The sequence below is a fragment of the Chiloscyllium plagiosum genome, unplaced genomic scaffold (genome assembly GCF_037043375.1).
Source record: "Chiloscyllium plagiosum isolate Xiang-an unplaced genomic scaffold, Cpla_swu_hap1 HiC_scaffold_11, whole genome shotgun sequence".
Lineage (NCBI taxonomy): Eukaryota > Metazoa > Chordata > Chondrichthyes > Orectolobiformes > Hemiscylliidae > Chiloscyllium > Chiloscyllium plagiosum.
In genome coordinates, this window is record NW_028270149.1 from 52,226,412 (window position 1) to 52,246,292 (window position 19,881).

General features: G+C 38.3%; 1 protein-coding gene across 1 annotated transcript in view; it reads right to left on the reverse strand.

Moving 5' to 3' along the window:
- Window positions 1-19,881, reverse strand: part of zdhhc9 (zDHHC palmitoyltransferase 9) — a 111,916-nt gene that overhangs the window by 29,946 nt on the left and 62,089 nt on the right. The window contains exons 2-3 of the mRNA XM_087992053.1: window positions 6,923-7,083; window positions 87-245 (exon numbers count right to left, since the gene is read on the reverse strand). Of these exons, the coding sequence (XP_087848179.1) occupies window positions 87-245; window positions 6,923-7,083 (320 nt within the window). The remainder of the gene's footprint in view (window positions 1-86; window positions 246-6,922; window positions 7,084-19,881) is intronic.

Genomic DNA, 19,881 nt, shown 5'->3' on the forward strand with positions numbered 1-19,881 from the left:
AATTAGTGTAGACAATGTGCTTCCATCCCTCAGATTACCCAAATTGCCCCAAGTGCATTTCTAAAGAATGAATGCATACTACATACCAACACAGTTATCACAAACACTACAGTGGGATGCCCGAGGCGGACGGAATATTTTGCATGTGTAGCAGTATTTCAGTTTAATAATCTGGTTGTTAATCTGGATATCTTTGATTCTTGGGGGTGGTCGCTGGCCTGCTGGGACATTCCCATTGGCTGCCTCTGGAGATTAGAATAAACAAAACAAGATCTGTTAATTAAAACAGCAAAAATAAGCATTAATAATAAAGTAATAAAAGTAATAAAATATCAAAATATAATTAAGTAAAGAACAAAGATCAAAGATCAAAGTCACACTGAGTAAAAGTGGAATAGAGGCTACTGACAAATTCACCAACCGCCTCCAGCTTCGAAATCAACATTTACACATTTACTCAAATAGTTTTAAAGTAATTCCTATTGTTGAAAAGACAGTTAGATATTTCATGTCTATGCTGTAGTGAATTATTTTATTTAAAAAGGATTAAACATTACAAAACCTCATTCTCACTGAAATAATAAAGCTTCACAAAATCTCGCTTTGAAAATGTAGTTAATGTCATCAATAGCAGAGAAAAATGGTAGTCTACTTCTTTTTCCCTAAACCTCCTAAAAGTTACAGAACCATGAGGTAAGCAAAAACAGAACTAAACCAAATTTCAAGATTTAAAAGTGAATAATAATCCCTTTTTGGAAAATAAGAAATCAGTAAATATACACAGAACAAACTGGGGACGTAAGGACGTGGGGCAGTTACTGAATTAGTGTTTTTTAAAAAAGACTTGGAGTTCAAAAAAATTCAGTTTCTAAAGGAGGTGGAGTGGACTGGAGGCATTCTGCACCCCACCACTATAATCTTGATTTTTAAAAAAAACAGATTTTCACAACATTTGTAGCTTACAAGCTACGAGTTTCGTCTAAAAAGCCAAATCTATTTATTTACTCAGTTTCAATGAAAGTGATTTCCTATTTGAAATACAGAAATTCTTTCGGTTCCTGAATACTTCAAAAGCTTCTTTCCCCCTGCAGATTATTTACTTCTGGAATTATATTTTCTTCAAATTGCTTGAAAACAAATGGAAATTCAAGCCTGGTCCTGTCCATTCATGGTGTATTGGACTGGGGAAGAGAGTAAGTTTATAATTATGCATATATCTTTGAAACCCTAACTACTTCATTTCTGTTGATAGATTTTTAAGATAAGAAACATGACTGTCACAAATGCTTGCATTTTAAAACATCAAGAACAGTTTATTCTTACTTAATGTCGAACATGCTGGGTCTCAGTCACACAGCAACTGTTTGAACTGTAAACATTTTTAGATTCCCCTTATCACAAAAGACAAAGTTAATAATTTACTTCACTGGCTATGTAGTCGCTGTAACTGAAATATATTCAGATTCTCTTTTTACTTCCATGAATTATCACCACACTGAGCAGGCAATATTAAATAAATGACAACTTTAATGTGAGGGTACTATTTTAGAGCCATTACACTCAGTCAGGAACCCATGTGATTAAAATAGAAACTGTGCAGTGAGAAAAGTCTATCCATAATTAACTATTATTTCCACTTCATGCTGACATTCTCTTCAAGAATAAATAACTGCAGCCAACTAGAAACAGCAATTTAATGAACCAGGTCATTCTATACAACTCATACAAAATGGAGTTTATTGCAACCCTGACCCACCAATCACTGCAGTTTTATTTGCTCCAAAAAAGACTGCACGCGAACATGTTCCAAGAGATTCTACTACAATTACATGTGGCTATGTGCAGAGCAAAAACCAGAGTGAAAAATAATGTAGAACCCACCCATAGGCTTGAGTAAAAAAAAAAGCAGCTGCAAAAATAGTTGACACGGGTGCACATTTTCAACTTTAGCATAAGCAAAGTAAGCTGGCAGAATAAATGCCCCTCATTGTAAATTAACTGCTTAAAAATCAGTAAGGTTCCATGATAGACAGCCAACACAATCTTCCACCCAGTTGGAATTCAAGATGCATGTCTGCTGCATTATGAAAACGAAGCAGGAATGAGTTAGAAGTACAAAAAAACTGTATTGAAGGGACAAAAAAAAAGAACAAAGTAAAGCAATTATTCCAGATCTCACTCAGAATAGCAAACTACAGAAATCCAGAGTCATGAAGCAGAGATGATCTATTTTACCACCCTTTAGGATGGTCTTTGAGCAGTTGTCAGCACTTATGCCCGTAAAGCACCAGTCTCATTTGTCAGACTCCCCTCAGATGGCACATGTTCACTCTATTGATTGACAGTAGGTCACCTTCAAATCAGTAAAGACATTTCAACTGTACTCTACTTTCCCATATTTAATCAAAGTGTTCATTGTAGTCTAGTCTAATTTAAAATTGATTTACTTCTGAAGATCTAAACGATCACATTTTTCCATCCATAATGATACCCAAATTGAATCAGTAACTGTCAGAATGGTTTACGAAACTCAAGTAACAGTCAGTCAGTCTTGTGTAAAAGTTGGCTTTTGGCCATAGACTCCTTATTTTCCATATTTCTTGTGTACAAGTCAACTTTACACTTTCCTGATGCTACAGTTCATATTATACCTTGCATAAGTCAGACATGACTTTATTCCCGTTAAATCAATTATTATTTTGACAACAGTTGATGACCCAATTCTCATCTGTTGCTCCAATTCATAGCTGCAAAAATCCATTAGGAAGTTGGAAACCTCTTCCACAGTGCTTGCTTACACCCAGTTCCTATTGTGCAAGACAGAATGATAATGTACGTTACCCAAAGATCCCCTGGATCTAACGTAATGCTTGTCTCATTCTCCCTGCTTCCTTGGAAAATATCATGAGGAGGAGGTGTCGTTGTTGGAGTGGGTGGACAAAGTTAAAAATCACAACACCAGGTTATAGTCCAACAGGTTTATTTGGAAGTACAAGCTTTTGGAGCGCTGCTCTGTCATCACCTGACAAATGAACAGCACTCCGAAAGTTTGTAATTCCAAGTAAGCACGTTGGACTATAATCTGGTGTGTGATTTTTAACTAGGAAAATATCAACCATGTTTTCTTCCTTTCTCATATGTAGATCTTTAAAAAGGAGGGAGAAAGTGGCACTGGATATTTCTTGCATTTTTGTGTAATGCTGGTGGCAAGCAAATCCTGGGAATAAGAACTGCTGGCACTTTGAAAGTATTGACTGCAGACTTTGGACAGAGCACAATGAGGAGCATATAGCTGGAATAAATTGATATTGGCAAAGATAAAAAATTACCCTCAAAAATTCTTAGCAAAAGGTGAAGTACTAAACAGTTTCACCAGTAAACAGATTTAAAATGGAATATGCAAAAGTGAGGACTGCAGATGCTGGAAATCAGAGTCTAGATTAGAGTAGTGCTGGAAAAGCACAGCAGGTCAGGCAGCATCCAAGGAGTAGGAAAATCGACGTTTCGGGCAAAAGCCCTTCATCAGGAATAGGGCAACTGGATTTCAACCCTCAAATGTTACTCATTTTTTAAAAAGATCCTTTTTGTAAGCTGTAAACTCTGCTTTTGCAAGGAGTCTGTTATGATAGAAAATTTAGCGAATAGTTTAGAAAGACCCTTATTATTGGTCAATGCCATGGCTGGAAACTTCAGTTCAATTCAAACTCAATGTGTCTTTGACCAGTTTAAGAGTAGAATGTGCAAAGTTAAATGAACTCCATGACTCTCTTAAGGAAGGAATACAGAGGGCTGGCGTAATCCAAACAAATGGTTTTATAACTTTGAAGACCTGGGGAGATTGTTTCCTCCTGTAGAAAGGGGATAACTAGAGCTATCCATATAAGCATGGCATCAGGAAATCCAAAATTGCTTTTGTTAAAAATCAAAGAATAACAAATATGTGCAAGTTGCTACCACAGGCAGTGGTTCAAGCAAATAATTCAGATGCTTTCAAGTGGAATGTTGGCCATGAGGGGAGGTGACAGCCTAATGGTATTAACAGCTGGACTGTTAATCCAGAGACCCAGGTAATGTTCTGACGATGTGGGTTCAAATTTCACCACAGGTGATGGAATTTGAAATTCAATAAAAATCTGAATCAAATGTCTAATGATAACCATGAATCCATTGATGCTTGCTGGAAAAACCCACTTGCTTCACTCATGTCCTTTAGGGAAAGAAACAGAGGGAACTGCCATCCTTACCTGGTCTAGCCTGAGAGATTCCAGACCCACCAAGCACTATGGCTTACTCTTATCTACCCTCTGCGTAATTAAAGATGAGCCGTAAATGTTAGTCTAGCCAGCTATGTCACATCCCATGAATAAAACAAAAGTGGGAGGAGGCCAAGACAACTACAAAAGATATAAATGAGAAAAGATAGGAAGAGGCTCAAGTACAATACAATCAGCAGCATGGATTGGATGCTCAAATGGTCTTTTTCTGTGCTTATTTATCCAACGTCATCCCATGTAATGTATTCCTATTTCAAAGGGAATTAAATTCCACTAATATTTAACCAGCATAGATTAGATGACATACGAACAGAGTATCTTAATTATAGTCCTAAAATGAAAGAATCTAACTAACTTTAGTCCAGGATACAAAATAAACTGGGCATATCATTATTGTGCATAATATAAGAGCCAATATGCTTCGTATCCTTTCCCTAAGCTTTTGTGATCCCTCTATTTAAACAAGCAGTGCAAGTGTCTGCCTACACTCCAATAATATTTTACTTAAAGGAGATGGTTAAGGGGAAAGGCCAATGAAAATGGAGTGGAATAATTTGTCCATCAAATGTGAAAGAAAAAGGTGAGTAATCAGTGGCAAGAGATTAAGCCAAATTTGACTGAGTGCAACACAAAAGGCCAAAGCCTATAGTGCACAGGATCAAGTGATGTAAAAGAACAACAGAAAAATTTGTAAAGATTCAAAACCAGAGAACAAATGGCAGATAAACCGGAAACACTAGGTATTTTAAATAAAAAGCCAAGGCCATAAAGATTTACAAGAAAACAAAAAAGAGAAGTTGACATCTCTTAGTATTGATACAACAACGAGAGGGGAGTCAGGCAGAGTGTTTAGTAGAAGAGTTTTAATTTCAACAAAAGAGGAGAAGTTTGAAGGAAAAGCACATAAAGTATATTTCTTCAGGTCAATTACCACAAATAAGGGCATCAATTCTAGGAGCATCCAAGTGAAAATTCAAGTGGCATATTAGCAATACTGGAGAATAAGGAGACTAGGATCAACTAGAATTAAATATATAGTCACATCCCTTTGAAATGGGCTCCCTCAGTTGCTACAAAGCCCAATAATTAATCCAATTGGCAAGATATTCTTTCCTTCAACCCACCTGCCTTTTCAAATTATACCCCTTAAAAAAAACGTCCCTAGCTGTCCATTTAACAAAAAAGATTCTGCAGTGATTCTTCAAAATCACAAAAAGCAGTATTTACAGAATCTTTAAGTCCTTTTAAAGGCAGAAGTAGATTCTTCATTACCAAGAGGATAAAAAGATTCTTGGGGCTATGAATGAATGAATGTTTCGGTTAAAATCAGATCAGTCATATCTTTATTGAACAGCACAGCAGGCCAAAAAACTAAGTGGCCTAATTTGTTCCTTGTTCAGGTGCTCATGTTATGGCAAAGAAAGGAGATATTTAAGTAACATGAAGCATTTAGAATTAAAGTTACAAAATGTATTGGATAGGGTGTCTGTATAACCAGACTTGGTACTAGGACCATATGAGACCCTTCTAAGGGAACTGAAGGGAGAGTAGATAAAAGGGAAATACTGGTCAATTTTCTAGCCTTCCTTCAACTTTAAGGTGTGCAAGAGGGCTGAGCAACTGCAGATGTTGCCATCATTTTTTCGAACAAGGGTGTGTACTATAAACTCAGCTACTACAGCCCAGCTACTTTAACTTCAATGATGAAGACCTTCTAGAAAGAGTAAATTGGAACAAAATTCAGAGAGTCACTTGGACAAACATGGATTATTGAAGTCAAGCCAGCACAGATATACAGGCAAATCATGTTAACTTGGGAGTTTTTTCATGATGGATTAGAAGGTATTTGACCAGGATAATTACAGTGTACATTGACTTCCAAAAAGCAATTGATAAAAATGTCACAGATCATACAGTGTGAACATTATACCTCCTGGAATAAAAGGGATAATAGCAAAAATTGAATTGATATTGCCTGTCATTCAGTCAATTGTGTAGTGATTAATGGATTTGGGCTGGAGGAATGTTTGTACTGAAATTTCTCAAAGAATTAATGTTGGGATCTTTGCTTTGATGATACACATAAATAACCTAAACCTTGGTTTATAGGGAATTTGTTGATACAAAACTTAGAAGTATTATGTTCTACAAGAAGGATAGTGTAGAATTTCAAAGGGGACAGGCAAATAAGTTGAATGGGCAAATTAAATTTAATGCACAGCTGTGTTTCATTTCAAGAAGGAATAACACAGACAAAACAAAAATAGTTGATTCCACAAGGACCTTAGTGGCAAGGTTGGTAAATATAACATTGGGGCAGATGGAAGTGACACCACCAATGCAGGAAAGAGTCTTCATCTCAAAGTATGACAATGATGTGGTCAAGTGCAACTTCAAATAAATTGTCGACTTGCTTCGACTGAAAACTGGACAGAAACTATCCAAAGCTTTTTGAAAACCATGAGAAGTCCTACATACATCGTAGAAGAATTCTGAACCAAGGAACATTTCACCATGCTAACAGTCAAGCAAACTACAAACTAGCAGTTAAAACTCCCATCTCGGAAAGTGATGCTTTTGCAGTCATGTAAGAATGGAAAAAAAGACATTGAATCCAAGTCAATTACTTTGTGTTCGGTTTTTCCTACCTATTTCCATCTCCACAAATGCAGCCTCATCTGGCTCAGCACGTGGTAGCACACCAGGATCACTGAAGCTGGTACGGAGTAACATTGCCATTACAAAGATAAAGAGAACTATTGCAAACACTGGAATGGCAGGGGAAAGATGTATAGCCAAATACGGACACCTGGAAGGGGGTGAAGAAGGAAAAAGAGAGAAAAAAAACAATTAGAGCTCATTAAAAATTTACAAGTCAATCACACAAATATTGAAAGGAACAAATTCTCTGCTTCCACCTCAAGCACCCATCCCACCAACTTTAGGATTAATTAACTGAACCAACAACTTTGTAATACAAGAATACAAATTACACGCAACAAAGTGACAGGATAAAATTGCTCAATGTCTCAATGTCTCTGAAGGAGTCTTGCAGCACAATGGAAGTGTCCCTTCTCCTGGATCAACATTCAAGTCCCACTTGTGACAGAACACATCACAACATATCCAAACAGGCTGATTAAAAAATTAAATGCTTAACTATCTTGCAGCAGGGATGTGGATATAAAGAAAGAACTTCCTACCATGCAATCAGAAATGAGTTATGGCCATAATATCTCAGTCTTAAATCACACTAGCATATATTTTACATTCATGTTGGCTTCAGTACGATTCAGTGCGTACTTAAAAGACAATTCTATGATTTCTGTGATCAACATCTCATGTAGAACAGACAAACAATACTACAAATGAAATTCGAATGGACATTTGAGGCTAAAAAAATTGAAATGGTATGGTGTTGAAGACAGGAGGTGAATGCAATTTCCAGACTTTTTTGTTGCCTTTGACAAACAACCAGAAGCTATGTTTACATGTTGTTACAGAAATAACTAGAAGTTGGTTATGAAAATGTGTTATTTTAAAAATATTTCATTTAAATTTCAAGAGAACTTTGATAACTTATGGCTTCTGGTCAAGTTCACCCTTTAATTGATGCTTCACATCCAAGTAGGAACTATAACTGTACTTGTAATTAGACTTTAAATCACTCGACAAATTGGCTGTGATACTGCATGATATAATTTAAAATAAAATAACTTGCCAGTTAATGATCCAAAGTAAAGCATAAAAGCTGTACATCTCCAATTGAAGTCCAGTGAAATGGCTATGCTAATGTTTGAATTTTATGAGAGTGCAGCCACAACATGTTACAAGGATGGACAGAAATACATCACTTGGCAGACACCTTTTGAAGGCACATGGTTCTATTTTAAATGATGCCCAAAACATCAGGAGTGGAATTTTTTAAGTCTCTTTGTCATAGAGCTTTGAGATAAACTCTTAATTCTAACAGATCAGCAAGTTACATTTACTTCATTTCTTTGCAGTAAGACTCCTTGCAAAATCCATGAATATGGCAAAGCTGCTATTCTTCAGACTTTTCAATCCTGCAGCTAATCATCCTCTTCCGTCCATTTTGTTTGCCAATGTTCTAGTTTATTTAGCTTCCTGCTCGCCATTTTAAATTTTATCATTTCCTCTTAAGCACTCCAGCATTTCTCTTCTCTAAATCATTCTTCCACTGAGTAATAGTACTCAGCTAATTCTGCAGTTCATCAAATTGGTTTTGTGACCTCAGTACAGTACTTCAAGTTCAAATTCTTCTGTTTAAACTTACATGCTATTGAAGTTTTGACCTATTTGGTCTAGAACTCCTTGGATGTCTCCTCTAACTGCACAGCTTGCAATTTCTCTTCCATAATGCTCATTTTCAGCACAACACGTTATGCAGTGCTTAACCTTAAGTCTTTCAAAGTCAGTGGCTTTATTTTCTACCTCCAGCTGTTACCTTGGATTGCTGCATGTCTCTGGAAATCACATTTTTAGCTGCTTGAACTTTGAATTAGCCCTCTTTACTTTTTTTATCAAGAGCTTATGTCTTTCAATATTGGCCTCTGGAATCTCTGGCTGCAAATCAATAGGTGTGGTACCTTTAATCTCTGTCACATCTTCTTTAGCTCATAGTCTGAGATCAGTTACAACACTTCCAACTGTTCAACCCCAGGAAAGAGAGCTAGTCAGTTCTGTGACACAGAACATGCAGTTATATCCCTTTCCTTTGTGTCCCTCCAACTTGTTCCTGGCTTTCAAATCACTTTTCCGTAGGGCTTCAGGTTGGGATATTTAATTTCTTTGCATAACATTTTTTTCTTCTTTCACATTTTTAGAAAAGATTTTCTCATATCGTCTGAGTGTCTTGGTTAATCTATGCTTTGGCATGAGATTTCTGTTTGAGATTTCTCACCACCTTCCCAATCCAAATGGCATGGGCATGTCTATTTGGAGAACTGTTCCACCTCAACATTTGATACAGTTTTGTTGTTTTGACGTCTATTGGATTCACAGTATCATTTTCCAGGGTTTGGGTATTTAGTTTCCTGTTCCTTCCCATCTAACCTTTCACTCGGTCTTGGATAAATTCTTTACCATATTCCTCTGTTTCACGCATCCTTCCCAAATGATTCAAATTTCCATAAGCTCTTGGTGTGATCCACATGTTGGACATTGTCTTGTGAACTTGTGGTTATTCACAGTTCCTGCACATCTTTTCCTCTGGACATACACACAATTCTTGCTGATCACTGTGTCAATCCTGCCATATTTCCACTGAACCAAATGAAGGCTAAATATTTGGGTAGTCAATATCTGCCTCCTTGTGGTTTCATTTCTCATGTCTTTATAACTTCCTCTTCCCCTTTCAAAGTTGGTTGAGTGTTCATTGCTATAGCAGATACATTTATTTTTTATGCAACGCACTGTTTCTCTTTTTCAATACTGACCAATCTAAATCAGCCTCAAATCATCTTAAAATGCTTAGGCTTCACTGAAACACCTGCTACCTCCATGTTACATCAGAAGGGGTGGTGTTCAGATCTAAACACAAAACTCCAATGTAGCATAACCAGTACTTTACATGGTTCCAGCATTACATCCCTGCTTTTGTATTCAATCTATTACCAAAGTGTCCTACATGCCTTTGTCATCACGTTTTCCAAGGACTCACTTCCTCTGCATTTGTTAATACCCTCTAATTATCAATTTTTTGCTTTATTTGCCCTCTCCAAATGCATAACATTTCTCCAGATTGGAATTCCATTTTCCTCTCTTCTGTACATTCAGCCAAACTAATGTCATTCTGCAATCAACTACCATCCACTTCACTATCAGTTACTTGGCCAATTGTTGTCATGGAGTCATTGAGATGTACAGAACAGAAACAGACGCTTTGGTCCAACTCATTCATACTGACCAGATATCCCAACTCTATCCAGTGCCACCTGTCAGCACCTGGCCCATATCCCTCCAAACCATTCCTATTCATATACCCATCCAGATGCCTTTTAAATGTTGCATTTGTACTAACCTTTACCACTTCCTCTGGCAGCTCATTCCACACACGTACGTCTGCGTGAAAGAGTTCGCCCCTTATGTTTCCTTTATATCTTTCCCCTCTCACCCTAAACCTATGCCTCTACTTTTGGATTCTCCACCCCTGGGAAGAGATTTTTGTCTATTTACCCTATCCATGCCCCTTATAAAACTCTAGAAGTCACCCCTCAGCCTCTGATGCCCCAGAGAAAACAGCCCCAGCCTATTCAGCCTCTCCTTATATCTCAAAGCCTCCAAACCTGGCAACATCCTTGTGAATCTTTTCTGAACCCTTTCAAGTTTCACAACATCTTTCCAATAGGAAGGAGACCAGAATTGCATGCAATATTCCAAAAGTAGCCTAACCAATGCCCTGTACAGCCACAACATGACCTCCCAACTCCTGTACTCAATACTCTGACCAATAAACGAAAGCATACCAAACGCCTTCTTCACTATCCTATCTACCTGTGACTCCACTGTCAAGGAGCTATGAATCTGCACTCCAAAGGTCTCTTTGTTCAGCAACACTCCCTAGGACCTTACCATTAAGTGTATAAGTCCTGCTAAGATTTGCTTTCCCAAAATGCAGCACCTCGCGTTTACCTAAATTAAACTCCATCTGCCACTTCTCAGCCCATTGTCCCATCTGGTCAAGATCCTGTTGTAATCTGAGGTAACCCTCTTTGCTACCCATTACACCTCCAATTTTGGGGTTATCTACAAACTTACTAACTATACTTCTTATGCTCACATCCAAATCATTTATATAATGATATAATAGTGGACCCAGCACCAATCCTTGCAGCACTCCACTGGTAGCAGGCCTCCAGTCTGAAAAACAACCCTCCACCACCACCCTCTGCCTTCTACCTTTGAGCCAGTTCTGTATCCAAATGGCTAGTTCTCCATGTCTTCCATGAGGTCTAAGAAGGGCTTATGCCCGAAACATCGATTCTCCTGTTCATTGGATGCTGCCTGACCTGCTGCACTTTTCCAGCAACACATTTTCAGCTTCCATGAGGTCTAACCTTGATAACCAGCATCCCATGGGGAACCTTGTCGAATGCCTTACTGATGTCCATATAGATTATGTCTACTGCTCTGCCCTCGTCAATTCTTTTTGTTACTTCAAAAAACTCTGTCAAGTTTGTGAGACATGATTCCCCATGCCAAAGCCATGTTGACTCTCCCTAATCAGTCCTTGCCTTTCCAAATAAGTGTAAATCCTGTCCCTCAGGATTCCCTCCAACAGCTTGCCCACCACCGATGTCAGGCTCACTGGTCTATAGTTCCTTGGTTTGTCCTTATCACTCTTCTTAAATAGTGGCAGCACCTTAGCCAACCTCCAGTCTTCCGACACCTCACCTCTGACTATCGATGATACAAATATCTCAGCAAGGGGCCCAGTAATCATTTCCCTTGCTTCACACAGAGTTCTCAGGTACACCTGATTAGGTTTTGGGGGTTTATCCACTTTTATGTGTTTCAAGAATCTAGCACTTCCTCCTCTGTAATATGGACTTTTTTCAAGATGTCACCATCTATTCCCTACACATCTGCTAATTTTCGAAATATTCTTCTCACCTTGGTTGAAATAATAAGTAAATATCACATAACAATGGACCCAACTTAGCCCTGTGGACCACCCTGGAAAACTGTTTCTACTTGTAAAAGCACCTATTAACAGTTACGCTTGACTTCTTATTACTGAGTCAATTTTGGCTCCAACTCCCCAGCGGTGTCCCATAGGTTTGATTTTTGCCATGTAGTCATAGAGTCATAGAGATGTACAGCATGGAAACAGACCCTTCAGTCCAACCTGTCCACGCCGACCAGATATCCCAACCCAATCGAGTCCCACCTGCCAGCACCCAACCCATATCCCTCCAAGCCCTTCCTATTCATATACCCATCCAAATGCCTCTTAAAATGTTGCAATTGTACCAGCCTCCACCACATCCTCTGGCAGCTCATTCCACACACATACCAACCTCTGCATGAAAAGGGTGCCCCTTAGGTCTCTTTTATATCTTTCCCTCTCATGCTAAACCTATGCCCTCTAGTTCTGGACTCCCAGACCCCAGGGAAAAGACTTTGCTTATTTACCCTATCCATGCCCCTCAATTTTGTAAACCTCTAAGGTCACCCCTCAGCCTACGACGCTCCAGGGAAAACAGCCCCAGCCTGTTCAGCCTGTTCAGCCTTTCCCTGTAGCTCAGATCCTCCAACCCTGGCAACATCCTTGTGAATTTTTTTTGAACCCTTTCAAGTTTCACAACATCTTTCCAATAGGAAGGAGACCAGAATTGCACGCAATATTCCAACAGTGGCCTAACCAATATCCTGTACAGCCGCAACATGTCCTCCCAACTCCTGTACTCAATACTCTGACCAATAAAGGAAAGCATACCAAACGCCTTCTTCACTATCCTATCTACCTGCGACTCCACTTTCAAGGAGTGATGAACCTGCACTTCCTAGGAACTTACCATTAAAGTTTATAAGTGTATAAAGACAAGCCAGGGAACTATAGACCAGTGAGCCTGACGTCAGTGGTGGGCAAGTTGTTGGAGGGAATCCTGAGGGACAGGATGTACATGTATTTGGAAAGGTTGATTGGCAGGACTGATTCAGGATAGTCAACATGGCTTTGTGCGTGGGAAATCATGTCTCACAAACTTGATTGAGTTTTTTTGAAGAAGTAACAAAGAAGATTGATGAGGGCAGAGCAGTAGATGTGATCTATATGGACTTCAGTAAGGCGTTTGACAAGGTTCCCCATGGGAGACTGATTTACAAGGTTAGATCTCATGGAATACAGGGAGAACTAGCCATTTGGGTCCTTGTCAACTGTAAGCTACAATCCACGTAGAGAACATCCAATTCTGCTGTTACTGCCTCAAAAAGTAAATCAAGAAAGACGTGAACTTACCTTAACAAATCAGTACAGACTATCTTTTAGATTAGATTACTTAGTGTGGAAACAGGCCCTTCGGCCCAAGTCTACACCGACCCGCCGAAGCGCAATCCACCCAGACCCATTCCCCTACATTTACCCCTTCACCTAACACTACAGGCAATTTAGCATGGCCAATTCACCTAACCTGCACTTTTTTTGGACTGTGGGAGGAAACCGGAGCACCCAGAGGAAACCCACACAGACACGGGGAGAATGTGCAAACTCCATACAGTCAGTCGCCTGAACCCAGGTCTCTGGCGCGGTGAGGCAGCAGTGCTAACCACTGATCTTTGATTGATCAGTTTCTCTCTTAGTAAGTTGTCCCCATCTCTCAATATTGGTTCTCGTAATTTTCCCACCAACGTCAGACTATTATTTGGTCTGTCTCTCTCACTCTTTCAATAATAGTACAAAACATGCAGACCTCCAATCATTTGGTACCTGAGCTGCAAGGATTGGAAATTGATCCTCAGAGCTTCCACTATTTCCTCCAGTGCTTTTTAAATGAAGCTGTGCCCATATGCAATAAACCTGAACAATATTAGGCTTGGGTTAACACTCCCTCCTGACCCCTTAAAGCCTGCACACAATATAAAGCAGACTAGTGAAGAGAGAATAAAATACACTCCCCTTGCTCCTACACTCAATCATGACAATCTGCCCAGATACCACCTCTGGCCTGTTCCAAAATGTAATTTCCTCCATTGTACAGTGGTCAGACTATCAACATACCATCAACAAGATGTACTCCAGCAATTTGTCAAGGGATGTTTTGACAGCACATTACAAACCCACAGGGTGGAGTGGATAAGCGGGAAGGAAGATGGACAGGTTAGACAGCTCATGAAGGCAGTACCGAGTTGGGGGTTTGGATGAGGGATAACGTTTGGGGGCACGGGAGGAGAGGGGAGATAAGGAAACTGGGGAAATCTATGTTGATTTCATGCGGTTGGAGGGTCCCAAGGTGGAAGATGGAGTGTTCTTCCTTCAGGCATCGGGTGGCTTGGATTTGGCAGTGGAGGCAGCCAGGATTTGCAAGTCCTTTGTGGAGTGGGAGGGGATAAAACAAGTGGTGGCCTTTATGCACATCTTTAAAAGCCAAGAATTGGAATAGGTCCAAATAATTTTCTGACTGCAAAAACTAGCCCTACATGCACAGCAAAATAGAATCACAACAAGAACAATGCAAAAAAAAAGGTGCTTTATTAGATAGATATTGCCTTATCTTATGCTTTAATCCAAGAGTGCTACAAGGAGATACAGATCTAAAAGTATCTCAAGATGAGAGTGCTGACATATACATTGTCCCTCACCCTGTTTGCTCATCATTAAAGAAAGACTTTTCAACTACTTATTCACTAAAATATTCCCATTATTTACACCTTTATATAGGTTACTAGTGTGTACTGTCAAAGATGTCTTTTCACATGTTCATTCTCAACAGATATCAGTCATTTGATTAATGTAAAACGTGGGAGTAACTAATAGTATGATATTGCAAAATTATACTGAACACAATCAAGCCTGGCACACAACAGGTAATAAACCCCTGTTCAAAGAAAAAAAACAGAAAATGACAACACTTGGAGCCAAAAGATAGGAAATAATTAACAAGTTTTGTTTACTGCATTGTGCTTACTCGAGCAGGTCAATATTTAAGAGAATCACTCAAGACCCATCTCAAGCTCAATTTTTTTCCTTTCAAGCACCAACTATAAAAGATTGTGAAATGAGTAAAAAGTTCAGTAGTTTTAATGTTCACAGTTTATTTACCATATATATCCATGTGAATGTCTAATTTTCTAAAATTATTTTTTAAGGTTAAATTTATCAGGTCAATTATTACATGGATACTACTTTTAAGGGACTGAAAAGTCATGCTATAAATCAAAATACCATATAATTAACAGAAGCCCAATTGATCTCTAAACGAATAAAGGGAAAAAACACAACGGATTTATGGTAATTACCAGATAAAGACAATAGAAAGAAAAATTAAGCTTTTATTTATACACACAAAAAGTGAAACTGAAATAATATGGCTTTAAATCACAATTACACATTACATTTTAAATTAAACTTATCAAGAACAAAAGTTATTTAAAAGTCTGCAAAATCACTGTTCACCACCTTCACCAAATAAAGCTTCATAAATCAGACTGAATTATATCATCGTATGGATCCTCTTCATCTTTGCTGTCTGCAAGTTAGCAGTAGTACACCATCTGCTTCTTCATCATCACGTATGTCATCCCATTGATAATCATTCTTTGTACTGCCCAAAGCATTCGAAATTCCATATTTCTTGCATGATTTGAAAGTAGTCTCAGCTTTTATTTCCTTCCACGCATCAACGATCCATTTGCAGTGGCCGTGATGGAGCCACATACTGCCTCCTTTCATGTATGTCTTTTCTCCATCAAACATCCAGTTATTCCACTTCATTCTCATCAGGTCCTTAAATGGCTTATTGAAACCAACATCTGTTGGTTGCAAAACACTTGTAAGCCAGGAATTACAGCTACGTCAGTGTTATGCGATTGGGTGTTAGCAACAACATTCTTCACTAAATGTCATCTAAACTAGTCCTACATGAGCAATCTTTTCCTTATGTAATCCCCCAGGTCGTAAATTACAAAAACTTCCTCTATCCATTTTCTACATCCACCTACATCCAACCTGCCCTGTGGATGCTTATGGATGACCATTCATTTTGGAAATTCCTCTTTTAGCTAAGTTTTTCCTCTTAAAACCGATGGCTGTTTTTAAAGTTAGTGCCATCAGCCATACAAGAATGAACTCACGGAAACTTACTTTTCTCATAGTTTAGGTGAGAACCACTGGCTGTTTTTTCTCCTTTTTGGTTCACGGTTCGATTCTCCCATATGCCAAGTGAAATAGGCATTTTGTCCATGTTTCCAATGCATGATAACTTGTAGCCTTCCTTCTGCCAATTTCAGATTACAAACTGGTGAAACTGTAATATCTTAGAGTTCAGCAGGTAACTTTTGTGCAATCTTAGTTCTCTGCCAAAGTACAGTCATGCCTTCTCATAGACCTTGTGCACCATCCAGCACTTGCCTTAAAATCTGAAATTCCACCCTTCTTTGACTCGTTTCGTGCATGGATTTGGATGTTTTCATGACTAACATTTTCCACTTTTGACAATTTTCAAGTATCCACTCAGCAAATATTTTTCACCAATTGTGGTCACTTGCTAGGGTTACCTCTGCTGGCACACTTTCGTCTTGCATCGTCTGAAGGTATTTATCTTTCTCCATTCTCTTTGTAAAAAATTCTCTTGCTGCTCTACAGCTATTTGTCTTCTCTGCAACTTCAATAGCTTGAAGTTTAAACGCTGCTGTTAATTTTTTGGTTTTTTTTTTCCCGGAGGGCATTTTCACATAAGAAATTTCAAAATCTCAACTAGGTACATGACAGTATTCCAAGAGGTTGGTTGTCACCTGACTCTTTTGCACCGAAGTGGTGTAAGTTGTACATCAAATCACATAAGAATAAAAAAATTCATTTCATTTCCTCATTATACATCATACAAGATACTACCTTAACTCACAAATGTTGACCTGTTATCTGTGAAGGATTTACTTTTACATGAGATATATGGAAAATTCCAGATTTTTTGGCCAAAAATAGGGGGTCAACTTTTACATATACTCGAATATATATGGTTTTGCTATAAATTCTGTGTTAGGATCGAGCCTTCCACTATCACCTGATGAAGGAGCGATGCTCCGAAAGCTAGTGTGCTTCCAATTAAGCCTGTTGGACTATAACCTGGTGTTGTGTGATTTTTAACTTTGTACACCCCAGTCCAACACCGGCATTTCCAAATCATATATATGGTATAGACAGGCATAAACCAGTTGTTCTTGCCCCAGATCATTGTGTACTCCAGTTACACGCTTATGAAACAGATGAAACCAAAACGTAACTTCTGAAAGTAAAGCAGTAAAACAAGAACTGTTGTAATAAGATTTATTCAAATCTTTTAAAGTTTACTTTTCCTTACATAATGTCACTGCAGTTATAATTTGATACAAAATGGGGCAGGATTAATATTTCACGACAAACACTACAACTCCCATTTCAACTATTAATTTAGTTCCTTTCTTTGAATGGTATTTCTTAATGTTTTGATGGAATCTGGCTTGGTCCATAACAGCTGTCTAGATCCCCTAACAATATCCTTTCAAACTGGGAGTAACCTAATCAACTGATCAATTTGAACACTTCAATCCTATCTTCTCTCCAGACCATGTTCCTCCATTGAGAAAAAAAAACGTTCCAACTATCAATCTGCTTTTCAGCCTGGTGTCACAATCACCGCATATGGAGTTCAAAACAGTATTGTATGAAGATTTGCCAATCCGAGGATATTTTTCTGTAGTTTTATACTGTTTTATTTATTTCAAGTTCCATCTTCTCTCTTGAGCATGTTAAAGTGCAAAATAATTGTTCCTGATTGAAAGCTCCCAATTTGACAAAAGAAATGCTCCTATATAAAAAAATGAAAATCTTTTATGCTATCCCAGACAGGCAGAAACAAAGCGCAGTTTGTGGATTTATATCTATTCAAACTTCCCAGGAGGAACAAAAAAAGAATAAGAATTGCAGATGCTGGAAATCAGAAATTGCTGTAAAGACCCAGCAGGTTTGGCAGCATCTGTGGAAAGAAAGCAGAGTTAACGTTTCTGGGTCTAAAGGGTCATTGGACTTGAAATGCTAACTCTGATTTCTCCCACAGAGGATGCCAGAAAATATTGAGGATTACTTTGCATAGTTCTGTGACATTTTTAGTAGTGCCAATGGGAAATGTTGTTCGAGTCACACAAGGAGTAATCGTCTTCCCTCAAAAACAGATTGTGAACACAGGTAGTGACTCCAGAAAGAGTGCCATGTCACTAAATATTTCTTCAAACTTTTTCCAAACAACAAATGTTAAAAATTCAAGTTTGGTTTGTAAATCTCTCTAACGAACAATCACCAGTGCTGCATACCAGTATCTACAAGCTACAGATTTCATCCCTTCCCTTCTGTTCATATGCAGGCATTAATGGCTTCCCTTCCCACATTAAAGCACTTTGTCACATGACTAAAGCAAAAATTACTGCGTACAGTGTCATTACGTTTGCCTAACATTTTCCATTGACTGAAACTGCAGTGCATCCACCCAATGACGCTAAAGCCTTGGACTATCCACAATTACAGTACAGCCAGTAATACAATTGAGCTTTATTAAAGAATTTAATACAAAATTACAGAGAAGAAATGGAAGGAGATATAATCCTTGCACAAATAGTCCCAGTCAATGAAAGCAGAATTCCAGACTGGATATCATAGAGGCAGCAGTTCAAGATACAGTATTACCTTAGAATTAAGCACCAAGTCTGAAGCTGAGCAAGTTTTTACCTTTTGCAATTAGACCCACTGAATTAATCAGACTATTAAGAACGCAGATACTTCTAATAATGTTCATTTGTTTTTAAAGTGAAATAAAGTAAAGTGTTTTATCAAAAGAATTCAATTTCTAGAGGAATCTTAAGTACCTATACAGATTAAACAGAAATCTGAATATGGAGTTCTAAAATCAGTGCCGATAGAAGACATACTGACTGTTCGAGTTCTTGATGTCATTGCCAGATTTCTTGAAGGGAGACTTAACTTTTAAAATTTGAATTGGCATGCTATAATTACAGCGAGCTACTTAATTAGATCAGTTTAAAAAAAAGTGATTGAAGATGGCAGCTTAAACGCAGCTAAACCTAGTGCCAGAGTCAATAGTGATATTCTCCAGTCAAGGATTACCTTAAACTGCCAACATGGAAAAAATTAGGTTGCTTGATCCTCTTTGTACTGCTCAAAATAAGTAGTAGCTCACCAATGTATGGCCACGCCACTAACTTTCACAAAGATTTATTTTCTCCCCTCTTACCTCTGACTTACTGCATACCTATTTTCAATTAAAAGGGCTCCTCATGGACAACAGCTTCCATGGTTTTGTGCTTCAGAATGCTGATCTTGGGAAAGGTAAGACAGAGTTTACCAAGTGACACATGTTAATGGACTGGCTGACAGCTTGAAAGGAATTCTATGATCTAAGACCTTGTAATTATGATGACACCCTTATACAGGTAACCATTGAAACAGCCTAGTTCTGGACTTATATGGTCAGCTTAATTGATCAGTGAACCTGTCCCTTTTGTACTCGTGGACCTGACGCACTTCTTTGACAGTGGGTGAGATTTTTTCTTCCACAGGGGTAGAAATGCTGCTGGTTCCACTTGCCACAGATGCTCCACATGTTGCCTTTAATTGCTTTTCCTCTCCTACTAAATAGAAACCACCTGCAGATATCATATACATTACAGCTTGCCACAATAATAAGTTCAGTTCTTCAAACAAACAAACAAACAAACAAACAACCATCCATCTAGTTTCCTGCCCTTTACAGGAAAATTCAGCTTCATGATTTCAATCAACATACCAAGAATGGCATTTCAACTATTCAATCACTACTTCATTGGGTATGATGATATTGTGCATTCGAGATCAGCATATCATTTAAAAGTTTCAGCG